Source organism: Lathamus discolor, chromosome Z, assembly GCF_037157495.1.
Source record: "Lathamus discolor isolate bLatDis1 chromosome Z, bLatDis1.hap1, whole genome shotgun sequence".
Lineage (NCBI taxonomy): Eukaryota > Metazoa > Chordata > Aves > Psittaciformes > Psittacidae > Lathamus > Lathamus discolor.
Genome location: NC_088909.1, coordinates 102,120,763 through 102,147,703, shown reverse-complemented (window position 1 = coordinate 102,147,703; position 26,941 = coordinate 102,120,763). Strand labels below are relative to the sequence as shown.

The 26,941-nt window shown below is 43.1% G+C and overlaps 1 protein-coding gene across 1 annotated transcript; it reads right to left on the bottom strand.

Moving 5' to 3' along the window:
- On the bottom strand, window positions 1-26,941 carry DCAF12 (DDB1 and CUL4 associated factor 12). Its single transcript, XM_065663098.1, has 9 exons — window positions 26,661-26,941; window positions 25,653-25,907; window positions 13,413-13,619; window positions 10,903-10,963; window positions 7,172-7,365; window positions 6,051-6,116; window positions 5,187-5,349; window positions 1,083-1,267; window positions 1-289 (listed from the first exon to the last, which is right to left on the bottom strand). The coding sequence occupies exons 1-9, from the start codon at window positions 26,739-26,741 to the stop codon at window positions 131-133; spliced, it is 1,371 nt and encodes a 456-aa protein (XP_065519170.1). The 5' UTR covers window positions 26,742-26,941; the 3' UTR covers window positions 1-130.

The following is a 26,941-nucleotide window of genomic DNA, read 5'->3' as shown; positions in this document are numbered from 1 at the left end:
ACCAACAGGAAACTCTGCCAAAAAATTAACTTGCATTTAAATCAGAAATCAATGGCATCACACATTTTTGTTGTTAAAAAAAGGAAAAGAGGAAATCTGTGTAAAGATCAGCATTTATAAAGAGTTATCATTAGCTCCAGAGACCGGCATAATTCCCGTGAAGTCCTGATGGAAGGGGGCCTCCTGCCACAAAGAGTTTTGTTCCAGACGAGTCGTAGCAGTGGGTGTAAACAGCATTTGGGAAGAAATTTATGTCAGAAAAATAATTCCTCCAGGTTTCATCATGATTCTGTTAAAGGAAAGTTCAGAGTGTTATTTTTGCAAAAAAAAAAAAAAAAACCCCAAAAACCCAGAAACTTGTTTCACAAAAAGCAGAAGGTGGCTCCAAGAGCCTAAGAAAGGGATCTTTGCTGTTAATACTCCCTGAAGTTTCAGACAGATCAACATGAAGATACCAGAGTTGTTCTGAAACTTTTTGTAAGTATGTTTGGGCCCAACACAGGAGGTAGAAAGGTGAAAGGTAGGAAAGATACCATGCTTCATTAGTTTTTAAAGTGACATCACAATGATACAAAAGATAACGGAGAGAAGTTAGACAAAGCTATTAACTGCTTTATGATAACATACAGGAAATTGAACTCAAGTGCCTGACATGGCATTACCTCAGGAAGCCAGTCTTAAAACTGCACACAAATTAAATATCTCCAAGTACCACATTAAAGTAGCACAGTTTTAAAGGAAGACAATGTATTTTGTGTTTGAGGTTGTGAAAACTGAAAGATTACATTCAGAAATACCTTGATATAAAACAGTTCATTTATAAATCACTACATAAGAACAGTAGTCAGTATGCCTTACACGCAAGCAACCAACCTTCAATACCTTTCAGAAGGTTTTTGTACAAAGTGGTTTTGCAGCACTTCTTGCTTTTCATGATTACAGTTATCAGGTACATGATCACTGTAGCTGGGATGCATTTCATACGATAGCTCCCATTACTACAAAAAGAACCAGCTCTTGAGCACTAAGGCATGAACTCTAACTCCTGTGTAAAGGGCCTCCTACAGCCTCAAGCTACTTACCAGCCAACCTTTCCCAGTAGTCAACTTCAAAATTTCACCTCCTCCTAATTTCTGCTTCTGCCCACAGCAGCCATGTGCAGGGTTTTCATCCAGGAACCTCTGGGCTCTGATATCATAGAACAACAGGGAACCTTGCCCCGTTCCCACTGTGATGATGTGCTCGTAGAAGCTCACCGATCGAATACCTGTCAAATAGAGAAGGGACATACAATGCAGTAAGGAAGATGGGTACTTTGGCCCTGCAGTGCTGCTGCTTGATGTCTAATATTTTCTTTTAAGAGGAACTACCTACCAGTATGCTCTACAATACACAAGTTTCCCCACTACTATGGAGCAGTGCAGACTAAGCCCACTGATGCCACTGAAACAGCAGCTTCAATTGCCTATACTACTTCCCTCTCCTGTGAGGCCATCAGTTACACTGGTGGTGTACAATTAAGAAGCTCCATTTCTCAGCAGGCCACAGCTCTGCCAGACAAGCAAAGATCATAAGCCATTTAGAATCAAGAGCAGCTTGTTCTATATGCCACGAGCTTGTAAGTGAGCACACCATGAGCAAGTATGTGGCAGCAGAGTAAAGAATGTCACACTGGTTTCCTCCATGAGCTCACACTCTATCTACCTACCTGTCAGACTGTGTCAAGCGACTATGGGAGAAAAAATTTACTGTCCCAGCTGCCGCAAAGTGCATTTTGCTAATTTGCAGACTAGCTCTAAGCAAGTGCAACCATAATAATCACTAGTCACTTTGCTGCTAAGATACATCAGGCTTTTAAATAATTTTGAAGCTATCTCTACCCAATATGCAGACACAAGGATACATTACTCTTTGTGGTTGGCACTTTTAGTACTTCACCCAGCAATGAAATGACTAGGAATCCTGCAACCTAAGCAACACCAGGTTCCACCAGTACTTGGGAAGCTACAGCAAATTCCCAACACTGACAAAACTTTCTGCCACATCTGAGTTATGCCATTAGATGGAGTAAAAGAGTAGATTTTGTTTTCACAATATCTAAACCTGGTGTCTCAGCTAAACAAGGATCTCTTGGAAACAGTCTTGGGGACACACTGTGTGTACAGATTTGCAATTTGCAAGATGTCCTGTGATCTTACCTCTATTCATTGTGTAAAAGGCTTGTTCTGTGTAAGCACTTTACCTCAAACCACTCTTCCACACAGATTAAACTCCACCACATCTATGTTTTTCCTTACGGCACAAGGTGTCACCAGGTTATAAACCCTGGGGCTTTTTAAGCCTTCTTTAAAGTACCACTGAACTACAGCCTAAACAAGCATTCAAACAGGAGGGGAAAAGAATGAGTTATGCCACCTACATCCATGTGCCAGCTGCTGTCACCATACCAAGTGGGACTGAACAGCACAAAACTTAGAACATACTGGAATATACCCAGCAGTACACATGGCAGCAGACACCCAAGAAGTGTAGAGGTAGCCAGGGAGTTTCCCCTTTGCCTCTGTACAGAGTCCTAACTAGAAGCACACCCTCATCCTTCCGTCTCCATAACCTGATGTTACATCCACAGCCAGCAGCATCTGTGACACACACTTAGAACAGGCATGACCACATTGTCAAGCTCCAGATGTGAGGTGAAGTTTTGGCTGCAAGCTAAATACGTAGGAAACCACTGAGCAGTCTCACACTTGCTGAAGCAGATTTACCAGATTCTTAAGAAGATCCACACTTTAATTCAGAAAACTACAAATGCACCTGAGGAAGTGGAGACAACTCCCCTCACTCCCATTGCAAGGGCCTGGCTCTGGCAAATACACGCAGAAAGCTTTGAGCCCTCTGCAATCAGCAAGAGCAGTCACTTGGATAAGCAGAGGAAGGCACAAGAGGGGAGCTTTTCTTATTTTTGCTTCAGAAGTGCTCTTGACAAGCAACCCAGCAGAAACTCATTTAACAGAAACAGATGATGGAGTAGGAAGGCAGGTGGCGTATACTTTTCAATGCAGTTTATTAATAATAAAAAAAGGCTATAAAATGCAGAACAAGTGTGGCTCTTTCTCTAATCAAAAGAATTAACTGAAGGAATCCATCATGTACCTGCTACTAAGAGGATGTTTACAACAGGCTTTCAAGTGCAGCACTTCCAATTGGCTCCTGAAGGGCTGAAGTACCTCAGAATAATCATTTCCAGCAAACCAAAAGCACAACCTGTGCCTAGCACTGATTATGGTATGCTCCCCAACACAGTCAGCATTCTACCACCTGTGGACTGGGACTATTTGGGTCAGCAAACTGAGTCTTGCTACTCCTGAGAGGCAGGGAGGCTCTACACATCCTGGAAGGAAATGAAGACACAGTAACGTGTCCTAAATAAGGAGCAGACACAGAGCCTGTGTCATGCAAGCTCTACCCCCTGCATTAACGTTGCTGCCTTCAGGATATAAAGCCAAGGGCACATGACATTGTGCTGCATGCCAGTGGAGCAGAGAAAGCAGTTGTTGTTTGAGATCAAGAACCAGAGTCCAGGGCCTGCAATTCTCTGTACAGCTGCCAAGAAAAACCTTCTCATGTAGTAAGAGGTACAGTGTACCTGTACACTGTACATACAATGTAACTGCTTACACTGTATATAAACTAACCCCAGTTCCAGTCTCACTAAGCAACAACCCTTCTCTGACCTGCTTTTGAGTACAACACTGGCGATCTGAAGTTAATGTGGGTTTACCACGTTCATCAGGTGCATTTGGAAGCTGAAAGTGCATTCAGGGAATGCTTCAAAGCATTAGATTTTAGTTTGCAATCAATAAAGAGCCTGTTTTCTAGAGGTACTGCACTGCTCCAAGTTCCAGTGAGATCAACAAAGTTGAAACACTTGGTATCTTGGGAATTAATATTACTTAAGTGCCTCCACCACCATGACAAGAAAAAAAAAGATCTGCCTACTATGCAGAACAGGAAAGAGTGTTGAGCAAAGGCTTTCTCCAGACATGAACTGGAGATGCCCCAGCAATACTACCATGATCATGCCTCAGGCAGGGATGACCACACATTCAAGGCAGCAGCTTTCAGCCACCAGCCAACACTGCGCACCACTCTCCAGTGTCTCGCTATTTCTTCCTGATGACTCTGAAGGCTGATAGCATTAGGACCTTCACAGAGCCCTCACAAACAGCAGGTCAGGACAAGGGCTCTTGCTGCTAAAATGTCCAGGTGACAACACAAGCTGGTGAAGCACCTCTCCTCATATTATATGTACTTCTCCCATATCTGAAAGAAACAGATGCTGGCGCTTATCTAGACAACACTATTCAAACTCCAGTAACCACATAAATAAAACTTTCCTAATCTTTTCCTACATGCATTTTCTTTTGATAACTTGCCCGACCAAGATATGGACGCCTAGAGCCAAGCTGCATAACAACTGCAATACATCAGTCTGGGATTAATGTGGTTTAAAATGGGCATCACAGCACAGTGCCTTCTCATGCCTGAAGATAAAGGGCGTGGGAAGAAGCTTATGCTACCACGCACCCTGCGAGGCCCCATGCTTGGCCCTAGTCTAAGGTTTAACTGGACATACTGCATCCACATCAGAAAGGGAAAACAACACTCAAATCTGCAAGCTTTACGAGTCTCAGTCATGGCTTTAAAATTACAAAATAAGCATTCACTCCAGCACAGACTCCCATATGACAGCACAGAGCAGACAACATGCTTTTTTCTCCCATGCCCAGAGTAAAATGCAAGAATAGACAGTATCAGTAACAGTACAAAGTCTGGATTTGCTTTGGAGATGAAGTAAAACAGAATACAACACAGTAAAACCAAGATGAATTAAAATTAACACTTATAAAAGTTCAGTAATGTTTGGAGGTGTACAATTCAATTGGTCATAAATGCACTGATGTTTTCTATCATTAGATTTCAGAGTTCTTTTTTTTTTTTGCTTTCAAATTTGGTTTGTTGGTTGCTCCAGGAATACTGTCAAAAGCAAAACCTACATATACTATTAATAGCTTAGTCTACTGCATGAAAACCTCTTCCTGTTTATTAAAAGCATATCTCACTGCTGTCTTAATAGCTACTTCTGCAAGCAAACCATTTAAAGCACCCTTTGACAAGTTTCTTACCGCTGCCTCGTTCTTTGGAACAAACGGATTTAACATTGTGAGAAGGCTGCCTGGGATCCAGAAATGAGACATGTGCCTGTGATCCTACTGCGTACACTGACCACTCCTGACCATAAGCCAAACACACGTTCTCCCTGCAGTATGGCAACTTTGTGGAAAGTAACTGGGAAGAGAAGAAATAAAAAATCAACCCATTATGAGAAAAGAGCAAGATGTTAATAGAATAATTCTGTAAGCTCTGTTCAAGGAAGTTGAAGTGAAAAAAAAAAAACCAAAATGCAGTTGAAAAGTAAGTTCCTACAAAAACAGAACTTCAAAAAAAAAGCAACCACCTGACCCAGAGATGAAAAAAAATGAAGGCGATGGGATGCCTTACCTGAGCCAAACTCAGACGATAAAAGCTGAAACCAAGTAGTATGCAAAGAACAACAGACATTTTGGCAAATTGTTTTACATCTAAGCTGCTGCTATTTCTTCAGCCACTATAGAGACATCAGCTCTCAGCTGAAAAGGCTTACCTCATACACCTGCGTAGGTATGTCTGGGTTTGCTCTGCAACTTAAGCCAGTGCAACTTTCTCTATGAACTCTGCAAACAAGTATCCATCATACTCTATGCAAGAGTTCACTTCAGCTCACCCAGAACTGGCAGGAAGTTAAGAGCACTTCCCACCCTCCAAAATAATTAGAGCTGGGAGTTTCCCTCCTCAAGTTCTGATTTTTAGGACATTTAATCTTACATAAAGCTTTTCACTATTTTACCAATGCTGCTGCTCTTTCTTCAAGCATTTAAAGGAGACTGAAGAACAGTGAACAGTCTTAACTGCTAGGCAATTTTCTAAATTTAATACCAACAGAAAATCACCTTTGATAGTGTGTGCTCTGCTTTCCAAAGATGAAAATACCCATCCAGAGACACAGCTCCCAGCTCCTATAATAAAAAAAGAGAATTAGTTTCTCTATTATAGATATCCTTACAAACTTACACTCTCCACTAGGCAGGCTGAATACTCCAATTGAACTTGTTCATAAACCTGTATGTGCTTATCAAAATACATTTTCACTTTATACTTACCTTGATAGAATGCAGTACAGTACGAAGATGCCACAAAGAATAAGAATGAAATAAATAACAAAAATAACTTTCAAAAGTATACGTCTTGTCAGACAATCATGTAACAAATTATTAGACAGCACAATCTAGAGTGGAGAATTCTTTTTAGCAGCTCCTACCCTGATTCTGACCTTGAAGCAAGCATTTATTTCCAGGTACTACTCTACTGAGAAAGCTATATGAAGTCTCCATTACACAGGAGTAATTAACAGTTATAGTGAAAAATAAAGCCTGCAGAAGCACTGCGCTTCTGACAGCACACGCACCTCTGCTTCAGACCCTTGCTGTTCTTTGAGGGCAGAAAGAAAAGAAGTGGAGGATGAACTGTTACTCCCACTAGTAATAACAAGAGAATGGCATGGGGGAGGTTAATATCTACTGTTTGTCAAATGTGACACTGAAGCAGGCACTTGTACCTGCCCTGTGTGTCAGCCACCTCACCCGTTGAGCAACCCAGGAAGGATTCAGCCACCAAAACAGGAACTGCCTGAATGTCAGCTGGTCTTCACAAAAGGGGAAGAAAAGCAGTAACAACACTCAAGAGCAGGATTCAAGCTGCAAGAGGTGTTTTGGTGCTTCATCTGCTTCTTGTAAACACTCCCTGTCTCTCCTTAGGATGCAACAAAATCAAACCCACAGGAAAATTGTTCCTTCTGAAAAAAACATGATTAATTTTTCCCCCTACTGAATTTCCCCATTCACCTGGGCAGAACAGACATAGTAGAGGAAGGTGACATGGTAAAGATGCTAAAGGATCAGGGGAAAAAATATTAGGTTGCTTCTCCAATGTATTTTTTTAAATAACTTTTTTCTTTTTCTAATAAGTACAAGCAGTTTTAGGATTTCTCAACTGACTTGCTTATCTTACTCACCTTGTTCTTATTGTTGAAGGCCAATGCTCGGACTTTGCAGTTGTCTGGATTGGTGTTCTCCTTTGGGATATCCTCCAGAGCCCTGTGTGTTATGTGGGCATACACAGGAACTTGCGAGAGATTATGTCTGGCATCACTCTTGGACAACACATCCTCTGTGACTTCCCAGAGACCCATCGAACCATCCCGGGAACCTGAATCCATAAATAAATGGTCCATAAATAAATAGTCCACCTCATATATCTCACATATAACCCCCCTTTTAAAAAAAGGAATAAACAATAGGGTCTGAAACAAAGGATACTGCTAACTTAATCTAACTGAACACACTGTGGATACCTATATATTACTTACTATTAACAAAAATGTGATTTTACTGAGCTGTAAAGATCCTAACATTGTGAACTCACTGTCAGATGGTTTGTCTACACGGCCTCCGAGCAGCAAAATCACCTCATCTGTTTTCAAACTGACTGTGATGCATCAAAAACCACAATCCTGTAGAATGATCACCACTACAGATTCACACATAGAATAAACTCTGTGGCAACTGAATAGCCCAAACATTTAGCCTAGCTTACCAAGGCCGAAACTGACAGTCTGTTATACCAATATGAAAAAAAGCCAAGAAAACTCAGTTGTGCTTTTGTCAGTTTCAGTTCATTTAATTTCTACCAGTGTGCTTATAGATATGTACACTGTGTGGATATAGATATAGACATGGACAGTGGGACTGAGTGAGCCCTCAGCAAGTTTGCTGATGACACCAAGCTGTGTGGTTCGGTTGTTACGCTGGAGGGAAGGGATGCCATCCAGAGGGACCCTGACACGCTTGTGAGGTGGGCTGATGCCAACCTCATGAAGTTCATTAATGTGAAGTGCAAGGTCCTACACATGGGTCGGAGCAATCCCAGGCACAGCTACAGGTTGGGCAGAGAAGAGATTCAGAGCAGCCCTGCAGAGAAGGACTTGGGGGTGTTGGTCAACGAGAAATTGAACACGAGCCGGCTTCAGTGTGCGCTCGCAGCCCAGAAACCAACCGTATCCTGGGCTGCATCAAAAGGAGCGTGACCAACAGGTCGAAGGAGGTGATCCTGCCCCTCTACTCTGCTCTCATGAGACCCCACTTAGAGCACTGTGAGCAGCTCTGGTATGCTCAATATAGGAAGGACATGGAGCTGTCGGAACAAGTCCAGAGGAGGTCACAAGGATGATCAGGGGACTGGAGCACCTCCCGTATGAAGACAGGCTGAGAAAGCTGGGGCTGTTCAGCCTGGAGAAGAGAAACTGCATGGAGACCTCATAGCAGCCTTCCGGTGTCTGAGGGGGTCCTACAAGGGTGCTCAGGTGGGACTCTCCATCAGTGACTGTAGCAATATGGCAAGGGGTAATGGGTTTAAAGTGAAACAGGGGAAGTTCAGGTTAGATATAAGGAAGAAGTTCTTTACTGTGAGGGTGGTGAGGCACTGGAACAGGCTGCCCAAAGAAGTGACAAATGCTCTGTCCCTGGCAGTGTTTAAGGCTAGGCTGGACACAGCCTTGGGCAACATGGTCTAATGTTAGGCATCCCTTCCCATGGCAAGGGGTTGGAACTAGATGATCTGAAGGTCCTTTTGAACCCAAACCGTTCTATGACTATGTGATTAGACTACTAAATTTATAGGCTTTGGTACAGCAGAGGGAATAAGATGCAAAAACAGTTAAGCAAAACATCTTGTTGCAATTCAGGTGGCCAAGCACAACAGAGATGGCTTTGTCCCCATGCAGCCAGGTCATTTGCCACTGTCACCTACTACAGGCAAATAAAAAGGAGCTTCCTAATTGCACTTGCATAGCAGCAGACAGTATATGACACAACATCCTGCTATTCAATTTACATGCTGATGGTTTTTAATGGCACCTAATCTTGTTTGTTATGGAGGCTGAATACTCAGCAGTAGAATTTCTAAATATTTTTCACATACTTTATGAGGAAGCTGTCCCCTTAATAGCCCTAGCAGAGGAAAAAGTCACTGTATGTAGTTCAATTAGTTTGCCCTGAAGCTAATGAGAATATCATGTTATCCTAGGCTTTTGCCATCCAGGGAATTATTCATTCCATCGGAAGCTTTTGCTATGGAAATCTTTGTTAGCCAGCCAGTACAACTGAGTGGACTGATGCATTCTTCCTCTAATATGGCTGCTTAGTCAAGAGTTTCATTATATGACTACTGAAATGCACTGCTGAAGGGTCTATAAACAGAGTCCTGCCTCATTCTTGTTGAGGTTAATACAAGTGAGAGGAATAATCAAGCTCCATGTCCTATTCATACATGCTCAGCAGCTTTGAGGGCAGTGAGAAAGTACACTGGCAAATCTCTCAGCCATTGGACCAAATGATCTTCTGTCTTCCTGTAGCATTTAAACTGCCCCAAGAAAGTCACAAAAAATTTGCATTTAGTGTCTTAATTCAGATAATGGTATTCGCTATATCCTTAGTGTTTGGAGTTCAAGTATTTGTGTTCCACGCTTTCAGATACAGATGCAACTGAAATCTGTAAGATTATAACAATGTCAGTTGTTTCTTTCCTCCTGGTTAAGATGAGCAAAGTTCTGAAGAGGTCAGTTTAGCTATCAGACACACTAACTGCTTTCAACAAGTTTTCCCTGGTGTCTCAGGTCTGGAGTCAAGTGCCTCCATCCTGCTGTAAGCATCCTACAACAGGGAACACAGCAGTCTTCTGCTCACACCTCCACCCTTGAGCATGTAGAGAACACCAAGAGCAACACAGTTCAATCTCACATCCTGTGCTTCTATTCCATCAGATCCTTATGTTTCCCTTGGGTGTCTGTAATAATCTGTGATGTTCTCTTCAAGCTTACTAGGCTGACAGTGTATTTCTGATGCAGCTATTTGGGTTGGAGACTTTCAAGGATCAATTTAAATTCAAAATCAAATTTCAGGATTAAACTTTTGGGGTTTTTTCTTGGGTGGGTGGGGAGGAATCTTACTGAACTAACAATTGAAGTATTTGCTTTTTATGGAAGGCCGTTATGATTTTGTGTAACCTGCAGTTTGACACCTCCCTGTGCAGGATACTACACCCTGTCAACACAGGAAGACAGTAAAGTACTAAATTAATGCAATCGTATACTAACATTGCTGCCTTTACCTAAGTAATACTTTGTTATTACTTGAAGTTGCATTAATTATCAAACTAGTTACTAAAAAGTAAATAACTGACCTTTTCTACTATTTCTACTGTATTAGCTGCCATTGTATACATGCATATACGAACAAATGCACACACACATACATACGCACACAGAGCTGGTACTGATAGCTTGGCAAAACACATTTGAGTGTTTCTTAATTAGCCTTTCACAGAATTTCAGGAAACTAACACTGCTCTGCTATGTTCCGAAGTTATTAACTCATAACCAAATCCCTTCTCTCTTTCTTGTGTATGATCCTTCCCTGTAACTCATTGTGTTTAGAGATGCAGTAGGTTTCGCCATGAGAGCAAAGACAGGAATATTCCATCTGATACTAGAAAAATCAAATCTAGACCAGGACTTACAAATGGAACGAAGTGAAGCACTGTACTAAGACCAAGTAAGGCTTAAATAGCCACAGTAGTTCCAAGTGGTTTCAAATGCTGTAACAAAAGTGTGGTCCCTAAGACCTATCAAGTACTGTGCATCAGTGTAAAATCATGGAGGAAAAAAAAGAAGGAAAAAATTGACTTTACCAGAAACGGCCATAGTATCACTGATCCATGCAATTGAAAATATCCAGTCCTTATGTCCATCCTAAAAGGAAAAAATTACAGATTTTTGTTTTGTTATACTCTAGAGTAGTTTCAAAGCAGAGAGCTATCCCTCACTCTGAATTTTCGCACAAACTCAGAAGGATAGTTCGTATTCTGGGCTGCATCAAAAGGAGCGTGACCAGCAGGTCGAAGGAGGTGATCCTGCCCCTCTGCTCTTGTGAGACCTCACCTGGAGCATTGTGTGCAGTTCTGGTGTCCTCAACATAAAAAGGACATGGAACTGTTGGAACAAGCCCAGAGGAGGCCACGAGGATGATCAGGGGACTGGAGCACCTCCCGTATGAAGACAGGCTGAGAAAGTTGGGGCTGTTCAGCCCAGAGAAGAGAGGGCTGCGTGGAGACCTCATAGCAGCCTTCCAGTACCTGAAGGGGGCCTATAGGGATGCTGGGGAGGGACTCTTCATTAGGGACTGTAGTGACAGGACAAGGGGTAACGGGTTAAAACTTAAACAGGGGAAGTTTAGATTGGCTATAAGGAGGAAATTCTTTCCTGTTAGGGTGGTGAGGCACTGGAATGGGTTGCCCAGGGAGGCTGTGAATGCTCCATCCCTGGCAGTGTTCAAGGCCAGGTTTGACAGAGCCTTGGGTGGCATGGTTTAGTGTGAGGTGTCCCTGCCCACGGCAGGGGTGTTGGAATTAGATGATCTTAAGGTTCTTTCCAACCCTAAGTATTCTATTATTCTACATTAAAAAACATCGAGATAAGATCCTAGTATCAAGCTGAAGCAGCTGGCAATACCCAACAGTAATGTTAGCTTGGTTTTGATTTTGAAATGTACTATTGATAGTGAACATTAGGTTACAGAAAAACAGATCTCTGACCAATGACAAGTTGATCTCAGTTCTAAGGACTTATATTTTCCATTTTGAAAGCAGCACTCTTTACTTCTATAAGGTAGCTATGTCCCTACTATAAAAAGAAACAAAACCTTAGCTCACAATATATGACCTACAGATTAATTTTTCAAGAGTATTATTTCAATTATCTTTTATTTAGAGAAACCTGGAGGGGCAAAGGGGGGAAGACCATAAGGCTTTGGTTCCATTTGAAAAGCTGTAAAATCATAGCAGCACACAAATTAATAGGAAGACACATACATCTTTAGGCTTGAGTCTTTCTGCAGCTGATTATCTGCTACTGCAGAAACTCTGACCTGACCTCTGCTGTTAACACCTATATGAAGTCCAGACTAAGGAGGAGGAATGAGAGAGAAGCTCTCAGCAACACCACCATATTCATTTCAGCCTTTTTTAAGACTGGCTATTTAAAAAGCACTCACAATGTTTCAGAAATGTTAGCAGTACCAGAGTCTATCAAATTGCCATAAGCCACAGGGTTAGAACTAATTCTCAAAGCCAAGTTCCGCCTCTGGAATAATACATATATAAGCGAAATGGACAGGAACCTGGCTCACAGTTGACTCCCTCTCATGACTGAGAGACATAACAAAGTATGTTGTTGTCAAAGTGTATTAGGTGGAGTATATCTGTTTATGGTCATCGTGACTGTTTGTTGGAAAGAGACAGGAAAACACAGGTGTGCAGCTGTTCTATGACCTTCTCACTCTGCTGCACCAGAGCACCTGGCCAACTCTCTCAGCATGGACAACAGGGAGATGGTGAGAAGCTGCATGGCCCCACGAATAAACAGAGATCTGGCATAAAGCCAGTTGCTTTTCAAAGGGTAAAAAAGCAGGACCCTCTAGTAGTTGAACCCAAAGCCTCACCTATGCGTGTAGGAATTTTCCCAGTTACCTGACACTCCTGGCATCAGCTACAATGGGGCTTTCCAGCTGAAAGTGCGGGCCTGGATGATGATTCAGTATTATTTGGTGATGTATTTCCTCTTAATCACTATTCTGTCTATCCAGTAATGAGGTGATGCATTGCTAATCTTCCTCTGTACTTTACCTACATATATCTGATTTGCTTTATTGTACTTATTTACTATATATGAGAGACATATATCCAATCCACATTAGTGTGCTTGGTTAATAAACTGTGCATGTTATACAGCTACTGTGTGGTCATTTTGTTGCATACCCTGCCTGTCAGCAGAACAATAAGCTGCACTGGAGAAGAGGAAAATCTGAAGAACTTGTATCATCTCTTCAATTTCCCAAAAGAGCTTTTTCACTAAAGCTAGTTTCAGAGGTCATCGCCACAATTAGACTTTAACACTTAGAATTCTGTAACATTTTCAGCGCTTAAAAGTAAACTGAAATAGACCTGAATCAGTGTGAAGAAGAAATCTGACTTAGACCCTGAGAATCTTCTCACGTTTGTGTACGTACTCATATTTGAGACAACTTAATCAGGAATGTTTTCAAGCTTTTCGAAATTCCGCTACAAGACTCCCATATCTGAGCTTTGTTCTGAAATTCATCAGTTCAAAGTAGAACTTCTTGTAGGTGACAGAATAAACTTACATCTCCCACACAGACAGGATCAAGTGTAGGCAGACGATAAACCGCAAGACTGTTGGGGTTGTCTCCACCGGTGGCCAAAAGGGTCCTGGAGGGGTTGAGCTCAATGGCATGAATACCACATCCCTGCTGATTCACCATGCCGGGTTCACGATCTTTCAGAATAGGAATCTTGGTAATTTGACCAGTCTGGACATCTACTACAAATAGCTGTGAAAATAAAACAAACAAACAAACAAACAAAACCAGGAGATGTAAGTTATCACTGAACAAGCCCGAAAAATGAGATGTTCAAATACTGTCCCTCTTTTGAACTGATATTCTTTACAAGTTGGAATCCACAAATGCTGCAAGTATGGCTGAAAAATGCATAAATTTCTTCTTAAAACAAGTAAATTTCATCAGAGAGGGATTTATTTCCATTTGGTTTTCACAGTAATGGAAGATAGAGGAGACATTTGTCATGGGAGGTTTCCCATTCAACAAAGCCCTTGAATCTGAAACTCTTTTCACTGTTCAATACTGTGACAAAACAGTATTGGTTTTCTGTTTCTCTGTACCACAGTGAGAAAGAGACCCACTTCGAAACAGGCAATAAGCCCTAGGGGGCTTGTCACAAGTCTCCTACCTCCCAGATAAGATACCTACCATGAAGTTTTTGTTTTGGCAAACAGACACTTCATAAATTTATATAACTGGAGTTTGTCTTCTGGAAATATACAGAGATTAGTAATTAAATACAGCAACCCCAGTGCAAACTTCTGAAAAAAGGCGTTTAGCTACATACCTCATCCCACAAAAAAGTTGGGGCTCTATGTCATTGCCCCCTTGGCAAAAAACTCAGTTAAAGGCTTACAACTCTTTGAACAGACAGCATTTCACCCAGAGTTATGTCAGGTAAAACATATAACATTATGTGGTTACAGTCTAAACCAGAAGAAAGGTTTACATCGCCTGACGAGCTGTCCTTTCATTTGGGAAGCTCTTGTATTGGATTTTTCACAGATGATGTTTGGAGGGCAGCTGCACTAACAGTGAAACACATATAATAGAGGGCACAAAGCCCTGTGAAGGTATGTGAGTGAAGCGAGGATCTGGAGCTGACTTGGCACTAAGGAAAGTGATGTAGAATCCCAGCCCTGAGGTATAATTCAAATCCACCTCCTAACCCCCAAGTTCATTCCTTCTATAACCAAAGCCTCTGGAAGTGAACTGAAGATGGAGAAGACAACAACAACAACAACCCAAAACAAAACAAAACAAACCCCAAAACAAGCAAAAAACCCCACTTCAATGCAATTGAAAAAATACAGACCTGCCCTGGGTTCAGCAGTAGCAGTCATTTTTCTCCTTCTTAGTAGCTGGTGCACTGCTAAGTTTTTGACTTTCAGCCTGGGAACAGCGCTGATAACTCCAATGTTTTTAGCTGTTGCTCAGTAATGTTTACTGTGACCAAGGACTTTCTGAGTCTCATGCTCTGCCAAGGACGAAGGAAAGGTGGAAGGAAGCAGAGACAGGACACCTGGCCCAAACTGGCCAAAGCAGTATTCCACAGCACATCATGCCCAGCATAGAAACTGAGGGGAATCACCTGGAAGGCCCAGATCACTGTTTGGGTTGGGCAGCGTATTGGTCGGTGGGTGATGAGCAATTGTATTTGCTCCCCTTGTTATTTCCCTTACCATTATTATTAGTAGTGGTAGCAGTAGTGACTTTGTGTTATACCTTAGTTACTGGACTGGTCTCATCTCGGCCCGTGGGAGTTACATTCTTTCGATTCTCCTCCCCATCCCTCCGAGAGCAGGGGGGAGGAAAAAGCGGGGGAGTGAGTGAGCGGCTGCGTGGTTCTGAGTTACCAGCTGGGCTTAAACCATAACAGCTCTTTGTGGCACCCAACGTGGGGCACAAAGGGTTGACATGACGACAGATGTGACCAGAGCGTGTCTAATCGTATTTGTGATAAGTATTTATTGTTTCAGATTAATAGTCACTCATCACAATGTTGATTGAGTTGTTGCACTCAATCTCACAGTTTCAGCATGTCGTACCTTACTTACAGCCAGTATTTGCTACGTTAATGTTTATCGGCTGGGGGAGCCTGGGCTAAGGTTCTTGTTTCGCTGTACTTTATGGTAATGACTATGGTAATACAATAGATTCACTGATCATCAAACCGGTCTGGCTTGCATTCCCAGTGTGGTCATCACCTCTATACTTTGGGAGGTACATAATGGAATTGTTTAGCAATTACATATAATTTTTTTCCTCCTTGGGTGGTCAACCTATGAAGGAGACATTCCCTTACACCTCCAGCTCCCCCACCAGACTATTTATGGCATCATTTGAGAGTTCTGAAGGTTCTGGATGGCCTTTGAATACCCTTGAGATCTGTCTGCTCATTGTGATGGGGATCACCATGCTGGCACACATACAGAGTGTGTTTTACCCGTGGTCAGTTTGTTTGATCTCGAAAGTTAAGCAGGTTTGGGTTTGGGTCTGGTCTAGGGTTAGACAACGATATAGGAGAACAAAGGTTTTCCCTGAGGCTGGACAGTCACGAGTGGCAGGGTGTGTGGGCAAGGATCTAGGCCAGTGGACTCCTCCAGTCCTTTGGAACTTCACCACTGAGCAAGTGCAAAATCCAGAAAAACTAGTAAAACACTTAAATGAAGTGTGTTGTCATCCTGGTCATACCAGAGAGGGACAAATCATGGCAATGTGCTGGGGCTTGGCCTACGCCTACAGAGCCCTGTTCAACACTATCCAGCACCTTCAAAGGGAAAAAAGACATCTCTGGACCTGATGGCAAAGCAAGAGACAATGCAGCTACTCCAACCCCAGTGACAATTACAGCAGCTACTCAAACTCCGACTGCAACAGACAATGCAGCTACCCCAACTCCAAGCACAGCAACTACACCAACACCAGTGACAAGTACAGCAGCTACTTAAACCCCGACTGCAACAGACAATGCAACTGCTACTCAACCCCCAAGCACAGTGGCTGCACCAACCCTGACAACAGATACTGCAGCTGCTCCAACCCTAGTGGCAGACACTGCAGTCACTCCAACCACAGTGACAGTCACTGCAGCTAAACCAAAGGACCAATTCGTGCTAATATCAGTTGCCCCTGTGAGCAAGGGGAAAAGCAAACAAGAGGCACAAAGAGCAACCCATACAGTTATGAAAGATGAAGAACCAACGCACTTACTACAGGGGACAGCATCTGAACAAGAGTTATTATTATGTGAATCAGAAAAAGAGGATGAAGAAGAGGTGACTTCTTGACCCTGGACCTCGACCAACCTACAGAATATGCAAAAACATTTCAGCCATCTTCCAGGTGAGCACATCATCACCTGGTTGCTCCAATGCTGGGACAATGTGGCCGACGGTCATGAACTAAAAGGCAGGGAAACCAAGCTGCGATCACTTGTTAGGGAAGGGGGAATTAACAAAGTGATTGCAAAAGAGAAACAGGCCCTCAGCCTTTGGAGGTGGCTCTTTGCAGCTGTGAAGGAAACATTTCCTTACAAAGACAATGTTATGAGTTATCAGCCAACTGGACAATGGTAGAGAAAGGCATCCAGTCCCTGAGGGAATCAGCCATTCTAGAGATGATCTATCACAGGCCGGATGCTGGGAATGCACCCGTAGATCCAGATGAAGTCAAATGTACACGACCCATGTGGCAGAAACTTACACGGAGTGCACCATCATCAAGGAAATTGTTCTGAAATGGTTTGTCAGACATTTTCTAGAAGGACAGAAAAGAAATCTAGAGGTTCTCAGAGAAAAGTTATACATACAAGTTTCGTTAGGTGAACTCCCACAGACTGCAGATCTGTTCTTTAAGAAGTGGAGAAAAAGAAGAAAATTTAGCAGCATAACTATTATTCTTGATCTACCAAGCTATCAAAATATTAATGTAAAATAAAAACCTGATACTGTGTGGTGTGTTAAACTCATTCTGTAGAGAAAGCTGAAATCTACTCATTCCTATTTCTGAATTGTGTTTGAAGAATGCATTAGAATCATAGAATCATAGAATAGTTAGGGTTGGAAAGGACCTCAAGATCATCTAGTTTTAACCTCCCTGCCATGGGCAGGGACACCTCACACTAAACCATCCCACCCAAGGCTTCGTCCAACCTAGCCTTGAACACTGCCAAGGATGGAGCACTCACAACCTCCCTGGGCAACCCATTCCAGGGCCTCACCACCATGACAGGAAAGAATTTCCTCCTTATATCCAAACTTCCCTTGTTTAAGTTTTAATCCATTACTCCTTGTCCTGTCACTACAGTCACAGAATCATAGAACAGTTAGCGTTGGAAGGGACCTCAAGATCATCTAGTTCCAACCCCCCTGCCATGGGCAGGGACATCTCACACTAAACCATCCCACACAAGGCTTCATCCAACCTGGCCTTGAACACTGCCAGGGATGGAGCACTCACAACCTCCCTGGGCAACCCATTCCAGTGCCTCACCACCCTAACAGGAAAGAATTTCCTCCTTATATCCAATCTAAACTTCCCCTGTTTAAGTTTTAACCCATTACCCCTTGTCCTGTCACTACAGTCCCTGACAAAGAGTCCCTCCCCAGCACCCCTATAGGCCCCCTTCAGATACTGGAAGGCTGCTATGAGTTCTCCACGCAGCCTTCTCTTCTCTGGGCTGAACAGCCCCAACTTTCTCAGCCTGTCTTCATATGGGAGGTGCTCCAGTCCCCTGATCATTACCTTCTACCCAAACTGATGTTCCTTGGTAGGCAGCAGTCCAGCACAAACAGATGACAGGTCCTATAGGGACTGAACTTTTGTGTTTAGTTCTTTATTTTGCATGCAGGTGTGGAGTCAGCTAGCAGCTGAAATGAAGGTGAATAGGAAGAGGCACTTCTTACTTCTCTCCCAGGCCTTTCAATGCAGTTCACTGACAGACAGCTAGCGGAAAAAACAAAGCACACAGCAGCCCCTCTGCCCTAACCACATCCCTGAATATCAATACCTGCATTACATGATCAGTAATTCCCCTTCCTCTCAACCTCCTTTGTCCTTCCCCTGTGAGTGCATATCCTCTTTTCCTCCTCAGCATTTCTTTCCAGCAGAAACATCCAATTCCACCCCCTATCCTCCTTCAACTACTGAAAAATAAGCCAACCACAAAATCAACAGTTGAGTACCTAATATTAATGCTTGCAGGTGTCATCTGCAGTGTTAAACTGGCATCAGAACAGCCCATTAGGAAAGCACATCCACAGCTCAGGATATCCATGGACTCAAAGAAATCGTGCTTCAGCTGCAAGAGATTCATATTCATTTTTCTATAGGAAGTTTCCAAATTAAGGTGTTCTCAGAAGCAGCAATAGGACATATTTCTTGTAGTGCTTTCACCTACTCATACCCCACTCTAATACATTGTCAGTCCTTGAACTGCTTTATTATTTTCTCACTTTCCTCCTCCAGTTGCACAGCATTACTGCAACCAGAACAGCAACTGTTCTTATAGCAAGAAACTGCACAGTTGAGAGGCCTGGCTTTGTAGTTTCAGCTGTAAAGTTCTAAGCAGTAAGCTCTCCCCTTGTTTGGGAAGGAACTTAGCACAGTGTGGGCAGTTTAAAAACAACCACCAACAACCTAGAATAAAATAAGGAAGCACTGTCTATGTATGCTAGTGTCTTGCATCACCTGGGGCAGGACAGGAAGCCAGAAGCTCACACTTGCATCACTGATTGTCAAGAAATCGTTCCTGCAAATCCAGCCAACAGAAGCTAAAAGAAGTCAAATAGTTCCTAGACGCTTCTAAACCAAAAACAGGGAGAAATGTTAAGACAGGCACCCAGCTAAAAATGCACAAAATCTGAATACTGTTTTAGAGTTTTAAATACACTACAGTAAATACAGTACAAATTATCTGACTGCTTTGAAACAAGTGCAGCCAAAATAAAATTGCAGCATACAATGGCACAGATCTGAACAAAAACCTTCACTTGGCATACTTTTTCCAAGCAAACAGGTACTTTCACCACTCTTGAAATAAGTACACCTGCAAATAACACCAAACCAGCCTGGAATCCAAGAGTCTTTACAAAGTCCTCATAGCTCAACAATACATTTATTGGTTTTCTTTCTCTGAAGCAAGAATAAGAAGTTATTTTCCAGCTACTCATTATACAGGCATTGAAAAACAGCCCCAAAAGCTTCTCCTGGATGCAGTGAACTCCTATCAACCTTGAAACAGTGAGCTGTGGATATTTGCCTATTGATTTTAAGCTCTGCAGACAATTCAGTTCTTCCTGCTAGTAAAATATATGTATGTCAACATGCCAAATAACTTAACATCCAGGATTACTAAGCCAGCATCACTCTGACCAGCTGCTGCCAGAAGTCCAAAGACCACACTTCATCTGTGAGAAATGGAGCAGACTCAGCTATTATGTCCTCTGCACGGCAACCTTGTTCTAACAAGGAAACAGGCTGGATGACATGACACAGAGAAATCAATCTTCCCATATTATTTTAAGTAATTCAGATGTACAGCCTGCAACAGTGCCATCTGCATTGGGTCTGGCTGAGACCGAGTTAATGTTCCCTATAGCAGCCACCACAGTGTTGTGCTTTGTACTGGCAGATACAAAGGTACTGATAACACACCAGTGTTTTGGCTACAGTGAGCAGGGTTTGGACAGCATCTAGGCTGGCTCTCCAACATTCCCCCTCACCATCATACAGAGGGTTGTCAAGACTTTGGAAAATCACACAAATTATTTTGCTTTCCTTTGCTTCCCTGTGCCTTGCTTTTGCTGCCTTTATCTTGACTCCTGAGGGTTTTGCATCTTATTTTCTCCACCATCCTGCTGATGAAGAGAGGCAGGTTGGTGGGCACACGGCCTCTAACCAAGGCCAACTCAAGGATCAAGGCAGACACTAAACATAAGCACCCTTCCCACACACCTGTAACTGAAAACACTGACTTTACACAAGAAGATAAAAACCAGGCCTCTGAAATGCCATTTCAAGGCAGCACGTAGGCTCTCTCATGTCTTCCACTGCTGCCACTGCACACAGAACTGCAGAGGAACACGCAGCCCTATTCTTGAGTTAGTTGTAGGGTGGCAACCTGATCTGCAGCATGTTTTTATTACACAAGGATGGGCATGGATTTACAAGGCACAAAGAACATGCATGAAAGACTGCTCATTCTTAACAGAAGAAACATTCACAACATGCTGTGTGCCACAGCTCCTCACATGCTGCTCTCAGAAATTAACAGGCATACTCTTGTCATTCATGCTAATGTTTGAAACAAAACAAAGAAAAACTCATTACCTTGCTAAAAAAATAGAGTCCCTAAGAGAGAATTGATCATGATGAAGTTTCACAATTGGCTTAAGCCAATCTTTGAGAATCCACACGCTTCTTCCTCACCCACACCAACAGTCTCACCACCCTTCTGACAGCAGCTAGTTCTCAGGCAGCTGCAACGTCAGCTGGATCCTATCTCTGTCCTTGGTGGAAAGTAACCCTATCTGAGCAAAAAACAGCTTGTCCCACTGACTCCCCAGCCACATGCACATCAGTGACAGCAAGAACAAGAAGGTGGAAACATCCCATTATACAACCATACAACTCCCGACCAGCTGAACCTGGTCACAGAAACTTCACCATCAACCAAGCTGCAAAAATGACATCACTGTTCTCCAGATATATTTTTTGCTAACAAAGGCAAGACAATGCTTACAGTGTCATTACACCACTACTATGGCTAGTCACTCTGAATAGCACCATTTGAATTTTTGCATTTCTCAAGTCTTGCCTTTTACTCAGATTATAGACATCTTTATGTTCATAAAATGCTTGGCATAATGTTCTTTCATCTATTTGCAATACAGACTTCTAGTATATGCCAAGCCTCAACAAACATGAACTCTTTAAGGACTAATATATCAAGCTTCTATGTCCCCCCTGCATTGGGGATCAGAACAAACAATACTGGAAAGTGTCTCTGTCCATGGCAGGTGGGTTGGAACTAGATGATATTTAAGGTTCCTTCCACCTCAAACCATTATATGAGTATATGAGTTACCCCCCAAGTCCTTCTCCACTGGGCTCTCCCAATCCCTTCATCCCCAGACTGTATTCACCCTGAGTGACACCACTTGTCACCAGTCTCCATCTGGACATTGAGCTGCTGACCACTACCCTCTTGATGTGAGCATCCAACCAATTCCTCACCCACCAAACAGTCCATCCATCCACCCAATCTGTATCTCTCCAATGCAGACAGAAGGATGTTGTGAGGGACCATGTCAAAGGCCTTACAGAAGTACAAAGAGATAACATCAGTAGCTCTTCCCCTGTTCACAGATGTAGTAGTTCTACCACAAGGTTGGTCATGCAGGACTTGCTCTTGGTGAAGCGACAGCTGTCACAAATCATCTCCCTGTCCTCCTTGTGCTGTAGCACAGCTTCTGGGAGGACCTGCTCCAAGATCTTTCTAGGCATAGAGGTGAGACTAACAGGTCATTAGTTCCCAGGGTTCTCCTTTTCAAAAATGGGTGCAATGTTTCAATTTTCCAGTCACCAGGGACTTCACCTGAGTGCCATGACTTTTCAACTATCACAGAGAGAAGTCTGTAAAGTACATCAGCTGTTCACTAATCCTAGGAGAAAAACTACTCACAGGTTCTGCAGTACAGGTGACACAACTGGGTAATGGCCTCAAACATCCTCCTTGAAAGGATCTAAAGCATAACAATCAAGAATATAAAGAAACCACCTGAGAAGTGAGCAGCACTAAAAGCAGCCAGTTCACAGAATCACAGAATGCTTAGGGTTGGAAGGGACACCCTCCATTAGAACTTCACTGACTCTGAATTAATATTTCTAGAGACAAGATGATGCAATCAGGCTTTCCACCTTGCTGTGAAACTGAAGCACTACTAGCTAACAGGGTAGTCACTTTGATGTCACTGAATTCGTTCACTGCTAAAATCATATTTGTTGTTTTTTATTTGTGCCTTGCCCTCTGTGTTTTATTTCAGGAGGCTGGCAGACAGTTAACACATGTTGACAGACGTCAAAGGATGGAGAAGTGAGAGAATTCAACTGCCTGAGGGAATCTCTACCATCCACACTATACCTGGCACAGAAACTACCAGGCTCTGAAGACACACATGGCTATCGTATGCAGTTGACAGGAAAACAAATGCTCTTGAGACAAGAAACAACACCTGGCTATTTACATATATGCCGCTAAAGAAGGGTGAATGGAAGCGTCAGTTATAGGCATCTGAGGCTTATTTACACTGAGTTTCTGTCACTGTTCAGTGGACTTTGAGTAGAGTTACAAACTGCAGGAGCTTGACTTCTCATTCCTTCCCTGGCATCAGAAACTAACAGTCTTCTTGATTCTTCATTACATGTGCAAAGCCAGAAGACCTGTTAACTTGCAGAGCAAGCAGAAACCGTTAGCAAAAGTATTATGTCCTGCACACAGAACTAAGGGAACAAAAGCAGCTTCGAAATGATTATTGAAACTTATTAGAAGCTGCTTTATTCTTAATTTCCTGAAATATAAAGCAAAAAAAAAAAAACCCTGCACCAATCTACAGTAATCTCATGTTCAGTGTTCTCGTTGCCATAAGCTGTCTCCTACATAAACCTCAAAGTTTTTCTAAGAAGCCTGAACAGAAGATGCTGATTACAGACAAAATCTTCTTCTGAGATTCTCAGAATCAGCCTTTGGTAATTCAGATGCCATGGTGACACACCCTAAATGCCTGCACCTCTCAGAGGTTTGCCCACTCATTAATTTGAATTCAGAAAACATTAAGAACCCCACTGTATACAAGATTTAGGAGATCCTTGGAAGCATGAATCTGGCCTCAGAAAAGCACTGGTGATGGTGTTTGAATTTTTAGACACTTGAATGCTTGCATAGGTTCAGTAATTGAAAATTTATCGGAAAAAGTGGGCACCTTTAAAAAAGACATATATTTGATTTACAGCTGGCCAACTGTAAACACCCAGATCCACTGCAGAACAATGAAATTATTTCATACACACAATCATACTCAGGCATATTTTTAAGGCTAAGAAGTTATACCAAACAATTAAATAAGTTATAATCACCATTAAAAACAAGCGAAATAGAGAGCTCCATAGTCTCTTCAATGTTCATAGTGACTAGTACTGTCAGGTGACTAAAAGCAAACCTACTCCTTTACGACAAGAATATACTTTTGTTTTGTTATTAAAAACAGTGAATCCTTCTGGCACAGCATTGCCAAGGGCAGTTTTTAAATTAAATGCTAAAAGCTCTCAGAGGCACACTCAAGCTTTGATTAAAATAACTGCTAGGGTTTGTATTTTTCTGTTGCATTAGCACAATAATTATGTGCAACCCCAGTGCAGCAAATCCCATTCAAGTCAACCACATTGTTTTATATTTACTCCCAACTTAAATGCCAAAACTTCAGCATATGAGAACTGGCAAAGGAATTCTTCTTTATTAGGTCGCTTACTCAGGAGATGAGAGAGAAAAATCTCATAATTAGAGTGTAGGGTTCAACGCTCTACTTGTTCAAATGGGAACACAAAGAAACTAAGCTAAAGCTATTACAGTATTCATAATTCATACACAATCTTTCACAGTGCTGAAGTGAATTCTTTCATAATCACTATATTTTGCTTAATAAAAGCCGAGGCCCACCTATAATGTTAAGTCTAGCTGTGGAAGCATACACTCCATTGCAGCATATGCAGTGGGAACAATAATATGGTTGAATCCCTCTTCAGTTCCACAATTGTTTCGTCCCAAAGAATTTTCTGCTAGGTTGCATTAGTAATGCACTTGCCCATTTATCTTTGCTGCAGCAGTGCTGGAACTGCAGAAGTTAGAGAACACAGCAAAACTGCCCCAGCTGTATAAAACACAGTCATCCTGCTAGATTAAGCAAGATTTTCAAAAGCGTGTGTTTCAGCAGGAGTTTGTCTCCTGTAAAGCTGTTCCACGAGCAGTGCTGGCTGCTGCCCAGCCAAGAGAAAGAAGGCAGAAAGATTCAATTTCAGGCTTATTCCAGTGTAAAGATTGTTTTGTTTATACAGCTAATCCTTGCTTCTTAAAAGCTACTGCATGAAAGCCTCCCGCTGTGTAACTATGAATAACAGAACATCGGAAATAAAAAAGAAAACAAAACCACACCACTTTCCCTTGCAGGTCAGATCACTGAACACAGCTTCAGCACTAAAGAACCTTGAGGCAAAGAAGCGGTCAGACCTACTGATATACTGAAGTTTAAGGACTGCTTGATCTATACTTTCTTTACAACACTTGATTAATTTCTGTATCACTAAGCAGCTTCAAAAAAAAAAATCTGGGATTTTGAAACTACTTCAATCAGAACTGCATATGTGAAATTGCAACCTCAGCCAATGAAGTTGCGCTACTTACTCCAGCAGAGAGAATGCTACCTAAGAGGCATGATTTCCTTCATTTATTAACCACATAGGACATAATTTTAAAATTCCCCTATCATGTTTCAGATCCAAAGCATCACTGTAAGAAGCTGAAGAGGTTTCAATTTTTGCTGAAGCACATGAAGGTACATAAGCAAGAGAAGTTATTTGAACACTGAAAACAGATTTAGACTGAAAAATCATGTAGTCAACAAACAAAGGACAATCCTGAAGATCTGAAATTTACTTTTTACGCTAGGAATGTTTCCAGCTACTCTGACAAGTATCTGGAAGTTAACCACCATTCTGAGTTTTGTAGCAACTTTTCAAATTCATCAGCACAAAACCACATATAAAACCAAACTGTGCTAAGACTGACTATAAGAAAAAGAGCAACATTTGCTAGGCAGATAGCTAATATTTAGCAAAGCTAAAAATGAAATCTCCATTCTCAGGAGAAGAAAGATTAAACCCCACTGCTGCTTTCCATCCCACAAACAGATGTAAATCACTTCGTGCAGATCAGACAGATGCTGCATGAGGTACAGGTGTGGTGATTGAGTTCGCAGCTATCTGCACAGTGCCGTATTTTCAGATGAGAAGTGACCAACATTAAGCATTATCTTTGTTCTAAATTAACTGTGGGTGATCTTGATTCCACTCCTAACTACTCACTAATATTTTCCTTGGCAGTCTACATACTTTGATTATGGTAAGCATCATTTAGGGATGGGGGTGGCATAATTAACAGAGGGTAGAGAACAGAGAGGTGGCACTTACTGTGTTGCATTTTGTCCCACACACCACTTGTCGATGGTTCAGCCACTGGGAGGCAAACACTTTGTTAAGGGTTCCGAGGTGAAATTCTCTCTCCTTCAGGAGGCTGGGAAGCTTCTGGGCTGCATATCCTAGCAACAGGCGGTGATAGCTGGACTCATTCTGCATCCTGACCTCTCTACCTTTCAGGTAGTACACCAGAGACCTTTTCACTGGGGGGAGCCTTTTCCTTTTGTGAACTGAGTGATCCCACCCATACTGCGGAAAACAAACACAGAAATGAGATAAAGCTATTAGAACAAACAAAGCATGACCCTTCCAAACTCAAAGGTATTCTCAGGGAAATACTGACATTTTCCAAGGTATCTATGGAGTACCGTACACAAAAGTAAACCCGGAAATGCCTACACAGCCTTTAGCAGTGTAAAATCTGAAGCAGCAACACTGTGAAGACATTAAAAAAAGTCCACACCGGTTTGGCACCGCTGAGACGCCAGACCCTTATAGTAACAAGAGGGAACCGACAGGGCAGTCCCACAGCCCCCCGCCGTGACCCTGGCAGGTTTAAGGGAGGTGACTCCGCGGGGACCACCAAGTACCGACCCCGCCGCTCATAGGTCTCTTCCTCCGCCCCGGCGTGGGACAGCCCTGCAGCATCGCTCAACCCGGGGCCACCGGGGCCCCAGCCGTTATGGACCGAACGGCTGAACCCAACGGCGGCAGCGCGGGGCGGCGGCAGCACAGGTGAGCTCCTGGCGCCAGCGGGGCGGGCAGCGGAGAGAGCTGCATCGCACCGGGACACACCCCAGCACCGGGGACGGGACTACTCTTCATCCCACCTCATATCCCTAATACAACGGGACCCCCCGCCCGCCCCAGCTGGGCACCGGCACACGGCACAGCCCGGTCGGGATCACCCCTTCTCCCAGGCACCGCCACGCTCCCCCACACCTGAGAGAACGGCTTCCCGCCGGCCCACATCACAGACCGTTTCCCGCGCCCCCGACCTACCGGCTCCCCTTGGAGCCCCCCAGGCCCTTCGGCAGCGGCAGCCGCCGCTTTCCGCTTCCTGCTAACTGTTTTCCGGGACATAGTAGAAAAAGGAGTAGGAACAGGAGGAGGAGAGGCCGACAGCCGGGCCCGGGCCCCACATGGAGCAGAACGGGTGGGCGGCCGCCGCGGGACGGGGCATACAAGCGCGGGAGCCGAGCCAGCTCGCTCTCTCCGCCACAGGCCCCGCCGACCGCGCGTCACGACATCTTCCACACGGCTTTCCCCACACCCCGCTTCCT